Below are 21,832 nucleotides of genomic sequence, written 5' to 3'. Positions count from 1 at the left end.
CCATGCACCCTAGGTAAGGTCCATTCATCGCTAGTTTTGGCGCGAAGACAAAACCACTGCATTCACCGGCCCATTTCCCCGGCTATCCCCGGACCTGGGGGCCGTGGTTACAATTGACTGGTGCATAAATGATATCATAGTTTTGTAGATAGCATTATAATAATGTTAAATTTATGTAATAGATCATTAAAATACATAATTAAAATTAAAAAGTCAACGTGTTATTGGGATATTTCTCTAATACAGAATATAAAAACAGTTGAGCTAGAATGCCAATGTGAATAAACAAATAGCTAAATATTCCCCATCAATTAATAATCCCTAAGCGAAGTAAGTACTTAACATTTATCAAATGATATCACATTAAACTAGGAAATTAATTAATTTATTAAGGGACACTTTTTAAAAAAGTCCATCAAATTTAATAAACCGACTATTGCACGTGTTGATTACGGACTGTTGTGTTATAATTAAATGAAAGTTTTCATCCCGTCCGACATATTTAACAACACCTGCCCCAACGACATTGTTATGTAAACTTAAATCTATTTTAGGATGCATGCAAATACACAACGTAAATCAAATTATTTGAATACACAGAAAGTGGTCGATGATAATTAGTTCGTGTAAAAGTGACATATAACATATTTCTATAAATAGAATTACACTTTCATTGATTGTTTCACAGTTTTTCATCAAACATGAATTCCCATAATCGATGCTAACATTTAACTTATTGTTCACATTTTGGTGAATCTGAAATAAAGCCGTTCACTCGTATCGACAAATCTGAGAACCTCGAATGACGGCGAACTGTCCATATGTTCTCGGATGTCTTTCATCTCACTGGCAGGTTTCACCGTGCAGACCATCATGTCGCATGTAATGGTGTGTGGTATGTTCTTCATCGTCTCTATCAGACTCCGCATCGCCTCCGCTGTCATTGTCACCCACCCAAGTGTAATATCGGTGATGGAGGCTGGAGGGAGGAGGTGGAGCTCACCTAGATCTGTATGATATATCACAAGGCTTTGTAACTGAGGGAGACTTGGTAGTGTATCCACAAGTAACTGGACATTCTTAACGTCACCTAAATCAACATGTTGTAGTTTACTCCACCTTTGATCGTGTTTAAATAATCTTAATATGTACATTTCAACATTCGATGATACACTATCTAAGTCACATGTTGTAATATTTGTTGGATCAACCTGCACACGTGTTGTATTGTACCCCTCTATATACAGATGTTCCAGCCTGTGACACTGGGACAGGTCATACTGCCCATCACGTCTACACGGTCCCACTGCTTTGAGGGAGTCGGAGGAGGATGTGATTACCTCCTGCAGCTCTTCCCCATTAATTTGATCATTGCATCTATCGATGTCTAGTGACTGAAAACGTTCCTTGTTTATCATCATCAGCTTTTTTAACACTACGGCATCCTCGTCACTATCAATCTCGAAGTGTGCGAGATAGAGCGGTATGTCACCATAGTTGTTCGCCCTGGCTTCACGGTGTTCGGAGAGAATCAGGTCCTGAAGTAGTTCAGCCTCTCTACTGGAGAATGGTGGTCGGTATGGTGGTATAGAACTATTGATCCATGAAGACATTTGTACACCGAGCTCGGGCTTCATTCCACATATGAAAATAAATGTCATCTCCAAAGATATTTTCCTTATTATCTTGTTCGTACTTGCTTGATAGCTGACTGAAGTCGTTTTCATTCAAACATAAATGAAGAGCCGCTAAAAACTCTTGAAGTGTTTTATGAAAGAATGAAAAGTGAGATGATCTCTTGATCAATGAGTTGGATTTCTTCTCCGTTAGTAAGCCTGACTTCAATGCAAATTCAACCTGCTCCCTGTTTAACAAAGCGTTGACTGTTTTGTTGCTGAAAACAACAGAGGAATCTCTGCACTCTGAATACAAAGTTGTGTATGCTAACTTTGCCAGCGCGAGGTAAACCATGGGATTTTGCATGAAGCATTCATGTTCCTTTAATACGGATGGCAGTTCAATTTCCGGAATGTTATTCCCGCTTTGCATATAACTAAGTCTACATGATAGCATGTTTATCACGCCAGCATAAATGTCACACTTTGAATCGGTTAACGATTTGCCCTCGAACCACAGGCACACGAGCTGGGTGATACTGATAGGTGCTGACAATAATCCTTTAAGATTCTTCTCTGACACCATTTCCATGAAAGCCTCTGGTGTCCGTTCATCCGTATTTCCCTCATTAAGGATGGTGAGGATATTTTCCACGAGTTGCTCTGTGTCTGCAGCTCCTTCTATTTCAAGATATTTGTCGATCTTTGAATCCTGCACTCTAAACTGTGACAGTCGCCAAGGACGCGTTGTCGTGAGGAGTGTGGACTTGTTGGCCGAATTTCGGAAAGGGATGACTTTTTCCTCAGATGTGCAGGTACAGTTTACGTTTTCCGAATGGGTCCATTCGTCGAGGCCGTCAGATATGATTAAACATATCTCACTTTCCAGCACCGTCTGTAATAGCCGGTAGCCATCATCGGCATCCTTCTCGTGGTAGATTTTACGTATAAGTTGATCCTTGATCATTTGTGCTAGATCACACGTTTTACCTGAATCTCGTAAGGTGATTCGAAACAAAAATGCAAACTCTTTGAAGAATTCTGGGTCGGCGAAGCTTGTTTTAATACCGACGTTTTCCTCCGCTGGTAAATATTGGTGAGTCCAATCCAGGGCACACATTACGGAGAAAGTAGATTTTCCCTGGCCCGGTTCACCAACGAGGAAAATATTTCTGAGCAACTGACCTTCTTTAAAGAAAACATCTGAAAACTTTGCAACATTTTTACTGCTTTCTTTTGTTGTCATTTTTGCAGATTTTTCTATGATCTTTCTCCACAATTTTCGGTGCCACGTAGAATTTGTTGAGTTTGGCGTTCTTTTCTCCAAGAATGGGAGATATCGGCATGTCGGCCAAAGTGGTTCGGTAATGGTTTGTCAAACGTAGTCGTAATCCTGTAGTAATGGAAAAATATTACATTTAAAATATAAAAGTTAAGAACATATACGCATGCATTGTCACAAGACACTTGTTAAGAAATCAGGAATCAGTGATAAGACGCTTGGTACAAAAGATAAAAATCAGCAATAACACAAGACCCTTGACGAGAATTAAAATCACTAGACGCTTGTTTAAGAAGATTAGAAGCAGAATTATCAAAAGAAGTCTGTTGCAAAAAATAAGTAGCAGCCTTTAACAAGAGGCCCGGGACAAAATATAAGAAGCAGCATTATCACAAGACGCTTGTTGCAGAAGATAAGTAGCAGCCTTTACAAAGACGTTTGTTTCAGAAGATAAGTAACAGCATTATTACAAGACACGTGGTACAGAAGATAAGAGGCAGAGTTATTACAAGACGCTTGATACAGAAGATAAGAAGCAGCATTATCACAAGACGCTTGTTGTCGAAGATAAGAAGCAGCATAATCACAAGACGCTTGTTACAGACAATAAAAAGCAGTATTGTTACAAGACGCTCAGTTCAGAAGATAAGAAGTAGCATTATCACAAGACGATCATTACAGAAGATAAGTAACAGCAATATCACAAGACGCTTGTTGCAGAATATAAGTAGCAGCATTATCATAAGACGATTAGAAGCAGCATTATAAGTATATATCACTTGTTTCCGGTACGGATAGAAAAGTCCGACCCGGGGGCACGCGCGTAAGCTGGTAACGAGGCTTACCGAGTCACCGGCCACGCAACGTGCCCGTTGGTCGGATTTTCCGATCCGGACCGGAAAAACATGCTTAATATTTAAATGCTTTTTAAATGACTTTTTATTTTCAATTTTAATTAAAAGTCTTGCATACTTATATATTTGATTGCGCTTTATTGAAATGGTATAATATACTTTTCATAAACCATACCATAAAATAATTAAAAGTGACGCGTTTTGCGCGTGACTCATCTGACATAGGGGGTGTAAGACGAGTTTTTCCAGTACAGGTGACATAACCGGAAACACACGTCCGGTGTGCAAAAATATCATAAGACGCTTGGTACAGTAGATAAGAAGCAGCAATATCACAAGACGCTTGGTAAGAAGAAATGCAGCAATAGTGTTATGGTTGTATAAGTTAAAAGTTGTATGAATACTAATACTATATGTTATGTGTTTCCGTTCCGGATAGAAAAATCCGACCCGAGGTCACCTGCCTTGCCAGGTAACGAGGCTTGCCGAGTTACCGGCTGCGCAGCATGCCCGAGGGTCGGATTTTTCGATCAGGAACGGAGGAACCGACATACATGATAGATATATTTTCTGGCATACATTGAATTACAATATTTTGTGAAAAAATACATGGAAAAGCGCATGTTTGTACATTTCACCAAAATGTGCGTGCGATGACGATTAATCACGTCATGACGCGCAGTAATTGTTATTCACTGCAAACGTCAAGAAGTTTCTGAGTATCACTTCTTTGAAGGTTTATTTTGTTTTGTTTTGAAGGTATATTTTAGTAAAGTTAATGTTTATAGCACTCATCTACTGAAATCTCATAATTATAGTCACAGGGGCAGGTTGCGTTGTTTTGACACACCACGCCCCCGTCCGTTTTTTTTATCATTTTTTTTTATCAAATTTTAGTAAGAATATGATGTGGTAACTGTAACACGAACAAATTTACCCACGCAACGCAACTATATCGTAGATGCAAGCAGGGCACCAACGCATGCGCCGTGAATATTTTCCGGTTGCGCAATGTCCATGTCGGCATATGCGTAAAGAAATAAACAAAGACTGTAAATCGTGTGCACGGTTCTGTTGGACGATATTTTACTTCCATTTCACCTGTATCGTGTTAGATATATTGTTTCTCTTAAGCACACGTGTTGAATTTATGATGCAATACCGGGATAATGCATTTTAGTCTGGAAAATTTCGGTGAAATTTGCGGGTAGTTGGTTCGTCGAGTAACATGTTTTAGGAAATTCGGGTTTGAAATTGCATTTGTTTTCGTTAAAACTGTACATTTTCTTAAAAATTGACACTAACTCTACAAGGAAAACCCAAAAATGTAGAGTTTGGTTAAGATTTGATAAAGTTATGGCTTCTTAAACAGGGTCATGTCGGCAAATACTTGGAAATTCAGGGTCAAGTCGTCACCCTTTACAAAGATAATAAAATAAAAAAATAAAAAATAAATATTTTTTTGCCAATTTTCACAAGTTGCAGTTACCACATCATATTCTTACTAAAATTTGATAAAAAAAAAATGCTAAAAAAAATGATAAAAAAAAAACGGACGGGAGCGTGGATTGTCAAAACAACGCAATCTGCCCCTGTGATTATAGTTACATAAAGTGTATAATGAAAGGAAGAAATAGTATTTGGTCACAGCGCGTGACTCATCTGGCATGGAGGGGTGCCAGATGGAATTTTCTTGCATACCAGACGTGTGTTTCCGGTCATGTGACCAGTGCTGGAAATACCCGTCTTACACACCCCATGTAAGATGAGTCAGGCGCAACAACGCGCCACTTCTGATTTAATTTATTGTATGGTTTATAAAAAGTAAATTATGCCATTTCAATAAAGCGCCAAATATATAAGTATGCAAAACTTTTGATTAAAATTGACAATAAATAATAGCCAAATGCGATTTTTAGAGGAACTATTTGACGTCAATAGTGATTTAAAATTACTGCGCTTTATGACGTCAGTAAAAAACGTCGCATGCGCTTTTTGATGAAATGCACAAAAGTGCATTTTCTACGTCAATTTTTCCACAAATTGATAATTTTAAATATGCATGTTTTATTATCAAGTATGTGTTTCCGGTCCGGATTGAAAATTCAGACCCTCGGGCACGCTGCGTGGCCGGTAACTCTGAAAGCCTCGTTACCGGCTTACGCGCGTGCCCTCGGGTCGGAATTTTCTATCCGTACCTGAAACACATGATAGAAACTTATATTCCAGCACGGCTGACGTCACCGGAAATGCCTATCCGGTGTGCTAGAAATACAGAGTTTCAACAATACCTATCTTTTTTAACGAAAGTTTGTGGGCGGAAACCATGGTTTCTTTCTTAGAAACAGTGACTAACACCCTACTTCTCATCACAGCCCCAAGCTAGCTCCTTACATAAGCCACCCTACACACAGTTTTATCCATATCCATATACGTCAATTTGATCAAAAGCGTCTCTTACCTTCCTTCAACATCTCCCCTTCGTTCTCAGCACTCAGCTTGAAATCGTCTGTTTGCAGCTGTCAACAAAACAGATCAAGACATTAATCATCCCATAATTCAAAGGCTATTTTATAAAATAATGTGAAGACAACATTTTAACGGAACACAATTTTACTACATAAGTAATTGTTTGTACGATGTCATGGAGGTGAAATGTGTAAATAAAACTATTTTCTTTTATCTCGGGATCACGACTAAATTACTCGTTCCCACGACTTACATGTTGTTGCCACGCCTTAATATTTCAAGGCCACCACTTCGTATGTTTAAGACGTGGGAGGGTTCAGACCAGTTGACGATTTGTGTCATGGGTCTGTCATGGGTCGTGACCCATTGGTACGCAACCTTGGTTTGGCCTCGCTTCTAATAAGGTCAAATAGGGACTCCCACCTACACTGAAGTCCGATAATCTAATTAGGTACATGGTCACATATTGATCCCCACTTACACTAAAGTCAGGTGATCTAATCAGGTACATGGTCAAATAGGGACCCAACCTACACTAAAGTCAGGTGATCTAATTAAGTACACGGTCAATTAGGGATTCCCACCTATACTAAAGTCAGGTGATCTAACTAGGTACATGGTCAATTAGGAACTCCCACCTATACTAAAGTCAGGTGATCTAATTAGGTACATGGTCAATTAGGGATTCCCACCTATACTAAAGTCCGGTGATCTAATCAGGTGCAAGGTCTAATAGGTGCCCCACCTACACTAAAGTTCGGTGATCTAATTAGATGCAAGGTCAAATAGATGCCCCACCTACACTTAAGTCCGGTGATCTAATTAAGTGCATGGTCAAATAGGGACCCGATCTACACTAAAGTCTGTTGATCTATTTAGATGGAAGGTCAAATAGGGACCCCAACCAACACTGAAGTCCGGTGATCTAATTAGGTGCAAGGTTAACAAGAGCGGTCTCTAAACAGCGCGCTCGACTCTTCCGCCGCTTTTCAATGTAATGATTGAAATGTTTAGGCGAAACATGAAGGATCACTGGTAGATAAGATTTCAATGCAATACATGGTGTGCTGAGATATCAACATAAATGTGGTTCCATGCAAAATTTTAACGAGAATTTCTAAGTCTAATAATAAAGGGCCATTATTTACAAAGCAAGACCTTAACCAGAATTTCTAAGTCGCATAATAAAGGGGCAAAAATTATATATTATAAAAGATAGAGTTATCTTACTTGATTAAATAAGAAGGTACAATAGATGGGAGCCTGTGTGTAAAGTTTCAATGCAATACATGATGTATTCGCTGAGGTATTGACTTAAAAGTGGTTACATGCAAAACCTTAACCAGAATTTCTATGTCAAATAAAAAAGGGCCAGTATTTTAATTTAATGCAAACTGGAGTTATCTTACTTGGTTTTTTAAGTAGATTGGATGGTTGAGTACCATTGTATAAAGTCTCAATGCAATCCATCAAGTAATTGCTGAGATATTAAACTATGTGTGCTTACATGCAAAACCTTAACCAGAATTTCTAAGCCAAATAATAAAGGCCCATAATTTGCATTATATTAAAAAAAAGTGTTATCTGGGAATACATATCTAATGTTTCAATGCAATACCTAATATATTTGCTGAGATATTGACTTAAATGTGGTGACATGCAAAACCTTAACCAGTATTTCTAAGTCGATTAATAAAGGGCAATTATTTTGCATAAAATGCAAACTAGAGTTATATAACTTGGTTAATTATGTAGGTTGGATGGTTGACTACCATTGTGTAAAGTCTCAATGCAATACCTCAAGTAGTTGCTAAGATATTAACCTATGTGTGCTTACACGCAAAACCTTAACCAGAATTTCTAAGTCAAATAATAAAGGGCAATTATTATCATAAAATGCAAACTAGAGTTATCTAACTTGGTTAATTTAGTAGGTTAGATGGTTGAGTACCATTGTATCAAGTATCAATGCAATACCTCAAGTAGTTGCTAAGATATTAACCTATGTGTGCTTACACGCAAAACCTTAACCAGAATTTCTAAGTCGAATAATAAAGGCCTATTATTTGCATTATATTAAAATAATTGTTATATAACTTCATTAATTTAGTATGTAAGATAGTTGGGAATACATATCCAAAGTTTCAATGCAATAACTGATGTATTTACTGAGATAATGACTTAAAGGTGCTTACATGCAAAACCTTAACCAAGGTGTGACGCCAACGCCGACGCCAGGGTGAGTAGTATAGCTCTCCTTATTCTTCTAATAGTCGAGCTTAAAACGGGCCCCAAAGAACACTTTAGTCCGGTAATCTAATTAGGTGCAAGGTCAAATACAGACACCAACCTACACTTAAGTCCGGTGATCTAATTAGGTGCAAGGTCAAATACGGACACCAACCTACACTTAAGTCCGGTGATCTAATTAGGTGCAATGCCATTTAGGGGTTCCCACCTACACTTAAGTCCGGTGATCTAAATAGGTGCAAGGCCATATAGGGGCCCCAACTATACCAAAGTCCGGTGATCTAATTAGGTGAAAGGTCAAATAGGGGCCACATCTACAGGAAAGTCCTGTGATCTTATTATGTGCTAGGTCAAATAGGGCCCCCAGCTACAGTAAAGTCCGGTGATCTAATTAAGTGCAAGGTCAAACAGGGGCCCCACCTATACTAAAGTCAGGTGATCTAACTAGGAACATGGTCAAATAGGGGCCACATGTACAGTAAAGTCCGGTGATCTAATTAGGTGCAAGGTCAAATAGGGGCCCCACCTACACTAAAATTCGGTGATCTAATTAGGTGCAAGGTCAAATAGGGGCCACATGTACAGTAAAGTCCGGTGATCTTATTATGGGCAAGGTCAAATAGGGCCCCAACCTTCAGTAAAGTCCGGTGATCTAATTATGTGCAAGATCAAATAGGGACGCCCACTTACATTAAAGTATGTTGATCTTATTAAGTACAAGGTAAAATAAGGACCCTCATCTGCACTAAAGTCCGCAAATCTTATTAGGTGCAAGATCAAATAGGGACCCCTACCTACTCTTAAGTCTGGTGATCTAATTAGGTGGATCAAATCGGGCCCGACCTACACTAAAGTATGTTGATCTAATTAAGTGGAAGGTCAAATAGGCCCCAGACCTACATTCAAGTCTGTTGAACTAATTAAGTGGAAGGTCAAATAGGGACCCCACCTTAACTAAAGTCCGGTGATCTAATTAAGTACACGGTCAAATAAAGACCCCACCTACACTTAATTAGGCAAAGGTCAAATAGGGGCCCCCACCTATACTAAAGTCCGGTGATCTGATTAGTTGCGAGGTCAAACCATACCTTTCTAAATTGTATTCAATAAACTCATACCTGAACCACATAAAAGGTATTCCACACGATATAATTCGCAGACAAATATCTTTGAACGAGTTTATCGAATCTGATACAAAAAAGTACACGTGCAATCATACCTTTAATCAGCTGATCCTCAGGTCGGTATACTAGTTTCGTTATGTCCTCTAGGATATAAGTTCATACCCGTTGAAGCACTTCTTCAGTTTTTTGAGCTTAGGGTATGCTAGTTCAATTGTGTCCCCTAACATGATAAGTCATACTCGGGTGCGCACATGCGCAGAAGTTGTCAGTCAAGTTCAAAAGTCATCTGCGAGGTTTCACCGCACATAATAACTACACAATAAATAGTGCACAAATTATAATTTAAAAGTGCCCTTCCAACAAGTTAATATGTATTTCTATGTGCCGGTATTCTAGTTCAGTTGTGTCATCTATCATGTAAAGTCATACCTGTTTAATCTGTTCCACGGCATGTCGTACCTAGGGTGGGTATGCTAGTTCAGCTGTGTCATATATCTTACCTGTTTAATCTGTTTCATGGCTTGTTCAGTGTGTGTATACCACGTGATAAATTGCGTCATAAATGCTTCGTCGGAAGGCAAAATTTTTTTTTTTTTGATTGAAGACTTAAAACAATGATAACTTTTCTTTTTCTTTACCATTTTAAATGACACATAGCGCAGTCTATGCAGCTTACGGAGCCCCGCCTTCGGTCTTTTACCAAATTTTGATTGAGAGTTTAGTTTCTTATAACACTTCAACAAACCTTTTCACGATACAGCCGTCTGACGGAGCACTGTCAAAACATTGTTTGGGAAACAGTTTTGTCGGAGTGTTTGATGAAACTAATCACCTTATCAAACTCGGGTTATAAAACAAAGGTGGGGCTCTTTAAGCTGCATAGACTGACCTTTGTTTCATTTAAAGTGGTGAAGTAAGCGATTTAAGTCTTTATTTTAAGCAAAATATTGCCTTCCGACGTAGCATAAATTACGTAATTTATCACGTGGTATACACACACTGTTGTTGTACCTTGGGTCGGTATGCTAGTTCAATTGTGGCCTCTATCATGGAAAGCCATACCTGTTTAATCTGTTTCGCGGCTTGTTTTGCCTTCGGCCAGTATGCTAGTTCAATTTTGTCATCTCTCTTGTAATGTCATACCAGTAACCTGTATAATCTGTTTAGTCCGCTATCATGTAAATTCGTACCTTCTGAAGCTGTTCCACAGCCTGTTGTGCCTCGGGACGGTTTGCAAGTTCAGTCTTATCCTCCAGCAGGGTGCGAAGCTTGAACAGGAAGTCCACTAGTTCTGTATCCTTGACCCTCTGGTCATTGGAGTGGCGTACGCGTCGACCAATGTCTCGAACCTTAAATGTAATGTTTGAAATAAGTTTTGACTAACATAGCTTCTAGTTGTGGTGAAGATGGCACAAATTGAAATGCATACTATCATGCAATATGTAGTAACTATATATGCACTTTAAGACTTCTTGGTTGTTTGGATTAGAGTAACGAATGTACAAAATAATCAGAGCAACTTCAAGTGAATACTGAAACATTCTACACTTATTATGAACATTCTTAAAAGCTGAACTCTCACAGATTGACCGTTTAGGCCACGTTTTTATGTTATGTCTGGGAATGAGCCAATGTTTGCGTTAATGTCTGGAAACCAGTGATATAAGACTGCTGACAAATGATCTGATCTATTTTTTTTCATATTTTTTTGTTCGAAAATTGATGTTTAATGGCTAAAAATGTTCGTAACGCTTTAAAAAGTCATCGAAATCGCATAATATGATTATAGTATGATTAATATGTTTACTTCTGTTAACAAATTTGGATGTGTTGCAACGTTAAACGACAGCTTGTTCTGGAAATCCTTGCAATTCATCATGACGCTGATCACGCCGTTGAAGTCACTGTCTTTGATGGAGGACACGGTCTTGTAGCCATCAGGAGGAAGAAAACACTTGGCTATCTCCAAGGGAATGGTGCTCCATTTGTCTGCCTTCGTGTTCTTCCATGATGGTCCCGAAAACCTGTGATGTTGAACTATTTCATCACGGACGCTTTCACAAATCCCATTTGGACAAGGAACATACTGTTTTGAAGGGCTGTTATGAAATTTGCAGTTTTTTTTGTGTGTGCATATCTTAGGAGTGGAGCACTTCAACACGTTCTCGGTGAAACATTGTACACATGTTGCCCCGGATGGAAGACCATTGGATGTTCTAACGGTTCTATAGATGTCCTGGTGAACGCATGTCAGAACATCATCCACAAAGTCTTGTAAACCCCCCTTGGTGATGTTGAGGGCGAGGGCGGCCTTGACCCAGTTCTGGGCCTCCTTTTTCCTCAACAACTCCGGATAAGAGGCCATTGTTTTGCCATTAGATTGTGTTCAATACCTGGTAAAAGAAACAAGTCACTGAGTATTACTTACAGTAACACTATAAAAGTCCCCTTCGGATTCTTATACAATTTGAAATTACTAGCATTAATTAAAGCTACACACTAACAAATTTACTGTTTTTGCAACTTACTTATTATCGTGTTGGAATGAGCCAATTATTTTGCGTAAATATCTGCAACCTAGTGGTATAAGACTGCTGACAAAAGATCAGATCGCAGATTTTCATATTTCCGTCAAAAATTGATGTTTCATGGCTAAAAGAGTTACTATCGGTTTAAGAAAAATGCATAAAACATCATTTTTTGGAACTAAACTATGCATATCTGCGATCTGATTTTTGTCAGCAGTCATATATCACTGGTTTCCATTCATTTTCATATAAATTGGCTTGTTTCAAGACAAAAAATATTTTAAAAAAGTTGTATAAAGGTTCAATCAGTGAGAGTGCAGAGCTCTTTTAAAATGTTAAAATAGCAGCCACATTTTTCACGACGTAAATTAAAAATATTATTGACCGGCATAATATCGCTATTGCCCTCTATCCGCATATAACATTACATGAACCAAGTTTTAATACTTCATTATCAAAGATCCAGTTAAGAGATTGGTGTATTCACTGCTATACCAGCCAAATGTATCATAGGTGCTTTACACAGCAGCTTTTATAATTTTTGGATGACATTTTTGCTGAATTATAATAGGCTTTTCAAGTGTAGTAAATTGATTCTTTATGTTGCCATGGCAACCACATTTTTGTCTGGCGCTTTTGACAAAGTTTCTAAACACTTTTTAAATTATGTAAAGATCGAGTTTAAGTAGCATTTTCACTATTTATGTTGCCATGGTTACCACAATTTTGTCGAATAATGAATAAAATGATGTGCATGATATTCGGACGGACATCCATTACGGTAAAGTCGGTAGGGGGTTAAAATTATTACATAATATACAGCATAAAATAATTATTTCAACATAGCTCATTATTTTGGTAATTACATACTGACATTACCCTTAAATCAGCTTAGTATTCAAGATAATTTTTTGTCAACTTCTCCAGCCCCTATTTAAATTCACCGATTTAAAAGATTAAATTCAATAATTGGGCAAAAATATAATTTCGAACGCTTATTCGTTTCTCAACATAAAAGTATGCAAAACGTTCTGATCTTTTTTTGCTGATAAAACATCCAGCTGTCACTCTGTATATTAAACCGTTGCTGATCCATGGCCTAGTGGTAACGCACTTGACTTTCAACCCAGGGGTCGCAGGTTCGACTCCCATGCAGGCCTACAGCGTATAGTATCAGGTATCACGAGTAGTCATTCTAAAATGCCGTCCAGGCTTTTTTTTTTACTGATGGTTAGCCTGGAACCTCATTCATAACAAAATTCGTAAACATGTAAAAACTGTCTATGAAATGAAATGTTCTTCATTTGTATTATGTGGCTTAAGACTGCCAATAAATACCTTAATTCTTATCAATAACCATATCCATTTTGCAAATTCACAAGCTGTTTCTTCAAAAAAGTAATTTAAATACCTGATTTCAGTTGACAGTTTTCTTAATGCCAGAAAGAAAAAAGGTTACACACAACTATACTTTAAGGTTTTAATCTGAAGTAGTATTTTTAGTATGGATTACCTTCCCCTAACACTATCATTATCAGTTACCACACTTTTGTACTTAATGAATTTGAAAAACATTTATCGTCACATACAGGATTCAAGATTTATTTACAAACTATTCTATGGGCAATGTGGACAATGCATACTATTATACACATGTATTTAAAATAAGACTATATATTAAAAAAACATGTATATCAACAGCATTGTTACACTAAGTGAATCAAAATGTTTTATTGTGTAACCTATTAATCAAAATTCGACTTCAACACGACAATCCAAGTTTACAATAACGAGAGATTTTGCTGACTTATCAATTTATTATGTGTGTGTGTATATATATATATATATATATATATATATATATATATATATATATATATATATATATATAGTTTCGCTAGAACAGATGTTTCATGATGATATTCATATTAACAAATACCTTATTCCTCACATCAGAAAACCTATACAAAACTCAAGGGAATCTTCAGGAAATAACTATTTTTAAAGGAATTGATAGAAAAACATAATTACAGAACATTGTTGTTTGCATTTTTTTCCGACTAGAGTGCGTTTTATCGTCAAGCTTATAGGAAAACAACTAGAGTTAGAATTGTTGTGTGTGTTTTTAAAAGAACTATATTGGTAAACAGAAGTAACACTTATGTGTTTAAGGGGTTAAAACATGACAAAGCCGGGACTCTGCGTGAGAATTGACCTTCATGCTCTTATAGAATATACCTCGGGTTGTTATGGGACACTTGTGCAATCTTCGCCGACTTTACATTTAAAATGTCATCTTATAGAAGGTAATATGCCCAGTTTGTGACGTGAACGCGTTAGCGGTTCAAAGAGACGCTATAAAATTTAACAAAGCTTATAAAGGCAAACCGGTAATTTTACCCAGTATTCTCATTTCTGTCATAAAGTAAAACCACACATATAGTATTTATAATGTATGGTCGTTTTTAGATGGGAGGCTAGGTGCGTGTGGGAAAGGGGAAAAAATGTAGAAATGTTTTTATGTCAAAAGATGGCAATCAAAAACCTCCAAATAATTGCAGAATTTCAAACCGTCATGGCAGGTTTTTGTCAACATACATACAAATGGTCGTTCACTGGGGAACACCAGAAAACTTACTCGCCTACTGGTAGGAAAAATGTAGGGAGGAGAGAGCTCGTACAATCACCAGTTGGTACCTGAAGTTGCTCTTACCACAAGTTTGTGACAAGTAGTACTTGAAAAAGGTTTTTTGTTGTGTGTCAGAATCTGGATGCTTTAAAGAAACCAAACAAAGGATATTAAGCATACAAAAGTTCAAAGACATCCAATTGAGCGCAAATGAGGGGTAAATTACAAGAATAGAAAATAATGATACGAACTGAAAAAAATGCCATGCATGCAAATGAAAATTCTTCCCATTCTTTGCATGATAACATTCCACAAACTGAATGATATTGCTATTTGATTCATTTTGCAAAAACTAAATGTCTTTATTCCAATATACTAACAAAAGTAATAAATGTTTGTAAACACTTCATTGTTAATTTATTTTGAATAATTTACAGGTTCACAATAAGTTGCCTTAACAAAACTACTGCCAATGACACTACAGCTCGTACTAAAGTAACTAATAGTCATGTGTAACCTTAAGCAGAGAAAAGAAAATGCATTTGGATATTCTCGGCTACATTCGTTAACAAAAACAATTGTGTTTGGTGAATTTTGATGGTGTTTGAAAATGTATGTTGTTTTAACATTTCAGAACGTGATTATTTTATAATATATAGTGCAATTGGTGTAAAAAGGATTACTTTTAACAGGTACAGTGTTCTTTTTTTGTTTAAATAGACTAAATTGGAAAATTCTTAATAAATGTGCGACCAAATTCTGATCGGCATTTTGAACATGTTTACGAATTTTGTTATGAATGACGTCCAGGCTAACCATCATTAAAAAAAAGCCTGGACGGCATTTTAGAATGACTAGTATCACGAGATAAGTCAAATGTATTTTTCAGTACACTAAGTACATGTATAAATGCATTGCTATTATATAGTTTTATTCATTGTATTAATTATAGTTATCCTTCTTTTCTACAATATATGTGTTTGTTGTATAAAGTTTTGTTCTATATGTTTCTTTGTATTATGTTCCGATTATCATGTGTCAAATCTCTTCATATCTGAGGAAATAAACAATCTCTCTCTCTCTCTCTACTTTTTGACATGACATATTAAAATAATTTATGCGATGGTGTTAGAATAAAGGACGTAGCCAGGGACGGTTTAATGATTCGGCGTTAGAGGATGCGTAACTTAGGGGCATACCCTTTTTTCTTGCGCCCCTCCTTCAGAAATTAAATGTATTTGGTTTAAAGTGTTGCCGGGTTAAAGATCATGGATTACTTAATCTACAAATAGTCAATATGTTCAAAAGGTCATAACTCTTAAAAAATTTAAGTTGAAATTATCTAACTTGTAAAAAACAAATTGATACCGAAGTTGATAACTTGAATGATTGTTAAAATTAATAAAATAAATGTTGATAAAAGTGTTTCATTTTTCATTGAGACCTGGGAGTAGGATTTTAAGTATCTATCATGTGTTTCCGGTATGGATAGAAAAATCCGACCCGAGGGCACGTGCGTAAGCTGGTAACGAGGCTTGCTGAGTCACCGGCCACGCAATGTGCCCGAGGGTCGGATTTTTCGATCCGGACCGGAAAAACATGATTGATATTTTTTCTTGCATATATCTAAAATTATCAATTTGTGGAAAAATGACTTAGAAAACGCACTTTTGTACATTTCACCAAAAAGCGCGTGCGACGTTGTGTACTGACGTCATAAAGCGCAGTAATTTTAAATCACTATTGACGTCAAATAGTTCCTCTAAAATTCGCATTTTTGCGATTATTTTTTTCCAATTGGCAACCGAAATAACACGGATTTATATTGCATGTTTAATGTTTATGAATAAAAAAGCAATGAAATTCTTGAAATATAAACCAAATCTTGACAAGACTTACTCTTTCACAGCAAAATGTATGCAAAAAAAGTTCAAAAAAGTATATTTGACATTAGGCCACAACAAATTGATCATTTGTTCTACGGATTTTGCCCAAAAAAAGTAGGAGCGAGCGAGCGAAAAAAAAATTAAAATACTTTTTTTTTAAAATTCAGGCAATTCAGAGGCGAGCGCAAGACGAAAAATTAAAAAAAATATAAAAAGTTTATTTCTTACCAATGGCAAATATATCATGCAATATGTCAAGAAATGATTTTTAATTGCAAACATAGGTTCTTAGTTTAAATATAAATTAAAAGGTTTTGATTGTATCACATGAAAATCTGTCTCAATATATAAAAAATGGCAATATTATAAGATCCAGTGCTTTACTATTAACTTCAATTTAAGCATGGATATATTGTAAAGACAACATTCCTCATAGTAACATGCAATTATTCGAAGACCAAAAAGAAAACTATTGTATTCATCCCGTAACTTAATACTATCACAAAAGATTTTTTTTTAGACTAGTAAGAGTAATTCATCATTTGAGCATTTCCAAAAATTGGGTCAGGTCTATATTTGAACCTCTTGAAGCAAATGATAAGGTTGTAGTGAATTTGACATTGAGAATTAAAAACTGAGAAATGCATTTTAGAATTTAAAAAATAACTCACGGAAACATGTTCATTTGTTGTAAGTCGAGTGTCCGTGTATTTTAATATAAGTTTTGCACTCAAAATCTGATTTAGTTATTATTTAACACTAAATTTTGAGTACAAAACAATGAATTACTTAAAACACACATAAATAATTATTGCCTTCGACGCTGTGAAACTGTTGTTGTTTACTGAAGACTATAATCCATTGACTATGACACTGATTTTCAATTAAAAATGTGTATTTTACATTTACGAAAACTGAAAGTATCCTGCAAATTAATACCGGAAATAAATAACAACGGTGCGTCCTGCAAAATATTCCCGACAAAAAAGACTGTCAACAAATATCGGCTGTTTTGCGGTTACCCGGACCTGACACGAGGAAAGTTTGCTCGCGGGGAATGAAAGCATGGAAATACCTTCAAAAAAGGGCGAAGTCGACGTTGCAGGTTTAAATTTTAAGTAAAAAAACTTCAGAAAATAGAGGAAATTCAGAAGTAAAAAAATAAATAATATGCGCGGCCAAATAGTATGTGCGGGCGCAAAAAAAAAGTTTTTTTATTTTTTTTTCGTTTTTCGAATTTTAGGTGCGGCAAATCCGACGAACAAATGATCAATTTGTTGTGGCCTTATATTAGCTCTTTTGGCCTGATTTTGTATTTTTCCCAAAGTCAACTTTTTTCCCCAATTTGCAAGGCACAGGCGGTAAAAATGGCTTGAATCCTTGATGTTTTCAAGGTTGATCTAAAATCTGACACCAGCCATCAAGCTGACCACAAGCGGACCCAGGGCCTTAGTGGGGGGGGGGGGGGGCGGTTGAATCCTTGATGTTTTCAAGGTTGATCTATTATAATCTGACACCAGCCATCAAGCTGACCACTAGCGGATCCAAGAGGAGGGGGGTCAACCGGCGCCCGCCCCCTAAAATTGTCCAATTTTACTTTTTATTTCAGTATAGGAAAAAAGAGTAATGAAACACGCCACAAATGCACCTTTTTGAAGTTGTTAAGATTTTCATGGGGGGGGGGGGGGGCCTCCACGCCAACACTTTTAACAAAATCAATTATTTAGATTCCGACGAAGGGGCGCACGTCAAAACGTTACGCCCCTTAGTTACTTCCCCTCTAACGTCAAATCCTGGAGCAGCCCTTGTTGACCTCGGGCCCTTGGCTTTATAATCTATTTTCACACAACGGCTCGGCTATGCCGTGTATTAACCTCTTTAATATCATCTATAAACAGAAGCACGAAATCACTGAACTATTTCTGTGCATAGCGCTGTTTACACGGGGACACATTTAAGATTGGAATTTGCTGTATAGTTTCCGACTACAGATAAAGAGACGAGAATGGGACATTGACTTAGGCTTGTTTGTCTAACGCAATATAGTAATGCATACCATTTTATAGGAAATTAGCTCTTCTTTTCATGGCACATTTTAGTCATGGGATATTTCTATGCTTATTAATAAATTTGAAAAAGAAACAGACTCAATCGTGAAATCCGGTAAGTTTGAGATACATACCTCATTCCTTTTTTTGTGCATTATATAATAATATAGGCATTAAATATCTTCAGGTGTGTTGTTTATCTCATTATATTAACCCAAAGTGATATTCAACAAACAATAAGTCAGCTGCAATCTATTTGTGCATTCTTATTTGCTTCTGGCTTGACTTCGATGAGTAAACTCACAATTAAATTAAAATAAGCTTTTGCGAGTAAACGAAAAAGGCAAACAACATTTTGTTGTCTTTTCATGTTCCCATCAATTTCAATTGTTCACCTTGAAAGTTCCACAACACGAATCGATATATCCGAAGTTTTCTGTACGAATCACTGACATCATTCTGTCTTTTCATGTCTTGAATGTTACAATTCAATTTAATAAACATGAAAACGTAGTAATAGAATGACTGTTTGTACATAGATAAACAAATACCTCATATTCCTGATGTCAACATGTAGGTTATGTCATTTTCAAGTAAATTCCCACTTTGTTTCCTTTTTAAGCATTCGGAGCACTTCGGCCATTTTTATCGAAACCATCTCGGATGTTTGCCGATACATCAGTAGAGAGTAATTCGATATTTTTCGAATTATATCATTAATTAAATGTAGTGTTAAGCACAGTGATTTGGAGGGAATGAGCTGAATTTTGACCTTTACAAAATTTAGTGATATTTTACCTAAAATAACCTAATATATATATTTTTTTTTCTTCAGATTCATCAAAGGGGTCACTCATACCAAAAGAAAGATTGAAGGTTTATCTGCATGTTGGCTGCATGATTTTGTTGCAACTTGATAAACGAATACAAAAGCCTTTACTTGTGAAATAATATGTGAATTTAAAAACAATAGCATACATGTTGTGGTTACATTACACTATTACTTCTTCATAGCCGAATTTGGGGAAGAAGTAATAGTGAAATGTAGTCACAACATGTATGCTATTTTTTTTTAAATTCACATGTTATTTCACAAGTAAAGGCTTTTGTATTCGTTTATTAATGAAAGGTAATTGATGAAATATTAGTAAGGTTGATTGTATTATTAAATACAATATTTAAAAAAAATAGACTGGTTTATTTTCATTAATGCAACGCAAGTCTGTGTTGAGATTTATTTGGGATATTTTCAGAAACTTGATCAAATTTCTCCAACTAGATGCATGTTCAGGTGAGAATAGTCGTTGCAATTGAAAGAGTGTACTTTTGCATACATCAGTTCGCCCCGAGATTCCTTTGCATACTCAACAGTGCCCCGGCGTACCTATGCCTACTCCAGAGTGCCCGGGCATACCTTTGCACACTTCAGAGTTTCCGGGCGTACATATCCATACACAAAAGCGCCCAGACATACCTCACTCAAGAGTGCCCGGACGAACTATGAATACTCCACAGTACCCGGGTGTACATATGCATACACCAGAACGCCCGGGCGTACCTATGCATACTTTAGAGTGTTCCGGCGTACCATGGCATACGCCAGAGTGCCCGGACGTACCTATTCATACTTCAGAGAGCCCGGGCGAACCTTTGCATAATACAGAGTACACAGGCGTATCTTTGCATACTCCAGTACGCCGGAGGAACATATGCATACTCCAGAGTGCCCGAGTGTACCTTTACATACTCCAGAGTGCCAATGATGTACCTGTTCATATTCCAATACGCCCGGGCGTACTTTTGCATACTACAGAATACGCGGGCGTATCTATGCATACTCAAGTGTGCCCGGGTGTATCTATACATACTCCAGTACGCCCGGGCGTAACTCTGCATGCACCAGAACACCCGGGCGTAACCGCGTATATTGCAAAACGCCCGGGCGTACCTATTTATTCTTCAGAATCTCAGTGCGAACTTATGCATACAACAGAACTTCCAGTCATACCTATGCACACTCAAGAACGCCCGGGCTTACATATGCATATACCAGAACCCCCGGCCGTACCAACGCATACTCCAGAGTGCGCGACCTTGACTTTGCATACTCGAGAATACCCAAATGTATCTGCATACTACAGAGTACGCAGACGTATCTTTGCAAACTCTAGTACGCCCGGTCGTACCTATGCATACTCCAGAGTATCGGGGCGTATCTATGCATAATCCTGAACGCCGGACGAACATTTGCATACTCCAAAGTGCCCGGGTGTACCTTTGCATACTCCAGAATAAAAGGGCGTATATTTATATACTCCAGAGCGCCCGGACGTACATTGGCATACTCTAGAGAGAGAGAGAAAGAGAGAGACCATGAGAGAGAGAGAGAGAGAGAGAGAGAGAGAGAGAGAGAAAGAGAGAGAGAGCGAGACCATGACAGAGAGAGAGAGAGAGAGAGGGAGGGAGAGAGGGAAAGAGAGAGAAAGAGAGGGACAGAGAGAGTGAGAGAGAGAGAAAGAGTGGGAGGGAGGGAGGGAGGGGGAGAGGGAGAGGGAGAGAGAGAGATAGTGAGAGAGAGAGAGAGAGAGAGAGAGAGAGAGAGGGATTAGGGAGGGAGAGGGAGAGAGAGATAATAATAAATAATAATAAATATAATTAATAAATAATGAGATTGATTGTATTTTTCGTGAAAATGTCTTACTTTGGAAATGTTTTCGGAAAATCCGATTTTATTCGGCAAACATTTTCCCTAAATCACAATTATAACAAGTTGTTTTTGTCCTAATTAAATGCACCAATACTGTTGTGTTATTTCATTGTATTTAGACATACAAGTAAAACACAACATAACATTTGACATGCAGAGGAAATTTGCTGTTTACTTAACGATTCTATAGTTGTTATATTCGAAACAATTTCTTATCCGAGCACACAAATGTTATTCATTATCAACCTTTCAAGTGACACTCCTATTCAAAATCAATACATACACATGTATATACAAACAACCATTTTGACTGATACACCTCTAACTTATTACTAAATAATGCATGTATGGAAAATATGAATTACTGATAACAAGATTGTAACCGTGTTTTAAAAGCAGAAAGCGCAAAAATATTGAATGAATGGTGAATGCTAAAAGA

The 21,832-nt window shown here is 37.1% G+C and overlaps 2 protein-coding genes across 2 annotated transcripts; both read right to left on the bottom strand.

Moving 5' to 3' along the window:
* Window positions 1–740: 740 nt before the first annotated feature.
* On the bottom strand, window positions 741–6,273 carry LOC128245988 (uncharacterized). Its single transcript, XM_052964199.1, has 3 exons — window positions 6,214–6,273; window positions 1,643–3,009; window positions 741–1,560 (listed from the first exon to the last, which is right to left on the bottom strand). Exons 2-3 carry the CDS (start codon window positions 2,860–2,862, stop codon window positions 741–743), a joined length of 2,040 nt encoding a protein of 679 aa, XP_052820159.1. The 5' UTR covers window positions 2,863–3,009; window positions 6,214–6,273.
* LOC128245987 (uncharacterized protein CXorf38 homolog) lies at window positions 2,992–11,960 on the bottom strand. The gene is made up of 6 exons (XM_052964198.1): window positions 11,817–11,960; window positions 11,403–11,681; window positions 10,786–10,944; window positions 6,214–6,271; window positions 5,916–5,950; window positions 2,992–3,009 (listed from the first exon to the last, which is right to left on the bottom strand). The coding sequence occupies exons 1-6, from the start codon at window positions 11,958–11,960 to the stop codon at window positions 2,992–2,994; spliced, it is 693 nt and encodes a 230-aa protein (XP_052820158.1).
* Between the last annotated feature and the right edge of the window lie 9,872 nt (window positions 11,961–21,832).

Source organism: Mya arenaria, chromosome 9 (assembly GCF_026914265.1).
Source record: "Mya arenaria isolate MELC-2E11 chromosome 9, ASM2691426v1".
In the NCBI taxonomy this organism is placed as follows: Eukaryota; Metazoa; Mollusca; class Bivalvia; order Myida; family Myidae; genus Mya; species Mya arenaria.
The sequence above is the reverse complement of the archived record's forward strand: the minus strand, read 5'-3'. Positions and strand labels throughout refer to the sequence as shown.

Bases quoted from the DNA above. Each gene is read 5' to 3' on its own strand.
- LOC128245987 (XM_052964198.1), bottom strand. From the start codon at position 11,960: ATGGCCTCTTATCCGGAGTTGTTGAGGAAAAAGGAGGCCCAGAACTGG. The intron at 6,272-10,785 runs GTACGAATTTAC...TTTTGTTGACAG, and splicing joins CTGTGGAACAGCTTCAGAAG to CTGCAAACAGACGATTTCAA. The intron at 5,951-6,213 runs GTAAGAGACGCT...CATGTGTTTCAG, and splicing joins AGGGGAGATGTTGAAGGAAG to GTACGGATAGAAAATTCCGA.
- LOC128245988 (XM_052964199.1), bottom strand. From the start codon at position 2,862: ATGACAACAAAAGAAAGCAGTAAAAATGTTGCAAAGTTTTCAGATGTT. The intron at 1,561-1,642 runs GTGGAATGAAGC...ACCATTCTCCAG, and splicing joins GATGACATTTATTTTCATAT to TAGAGAGGCTGAACTACTTC.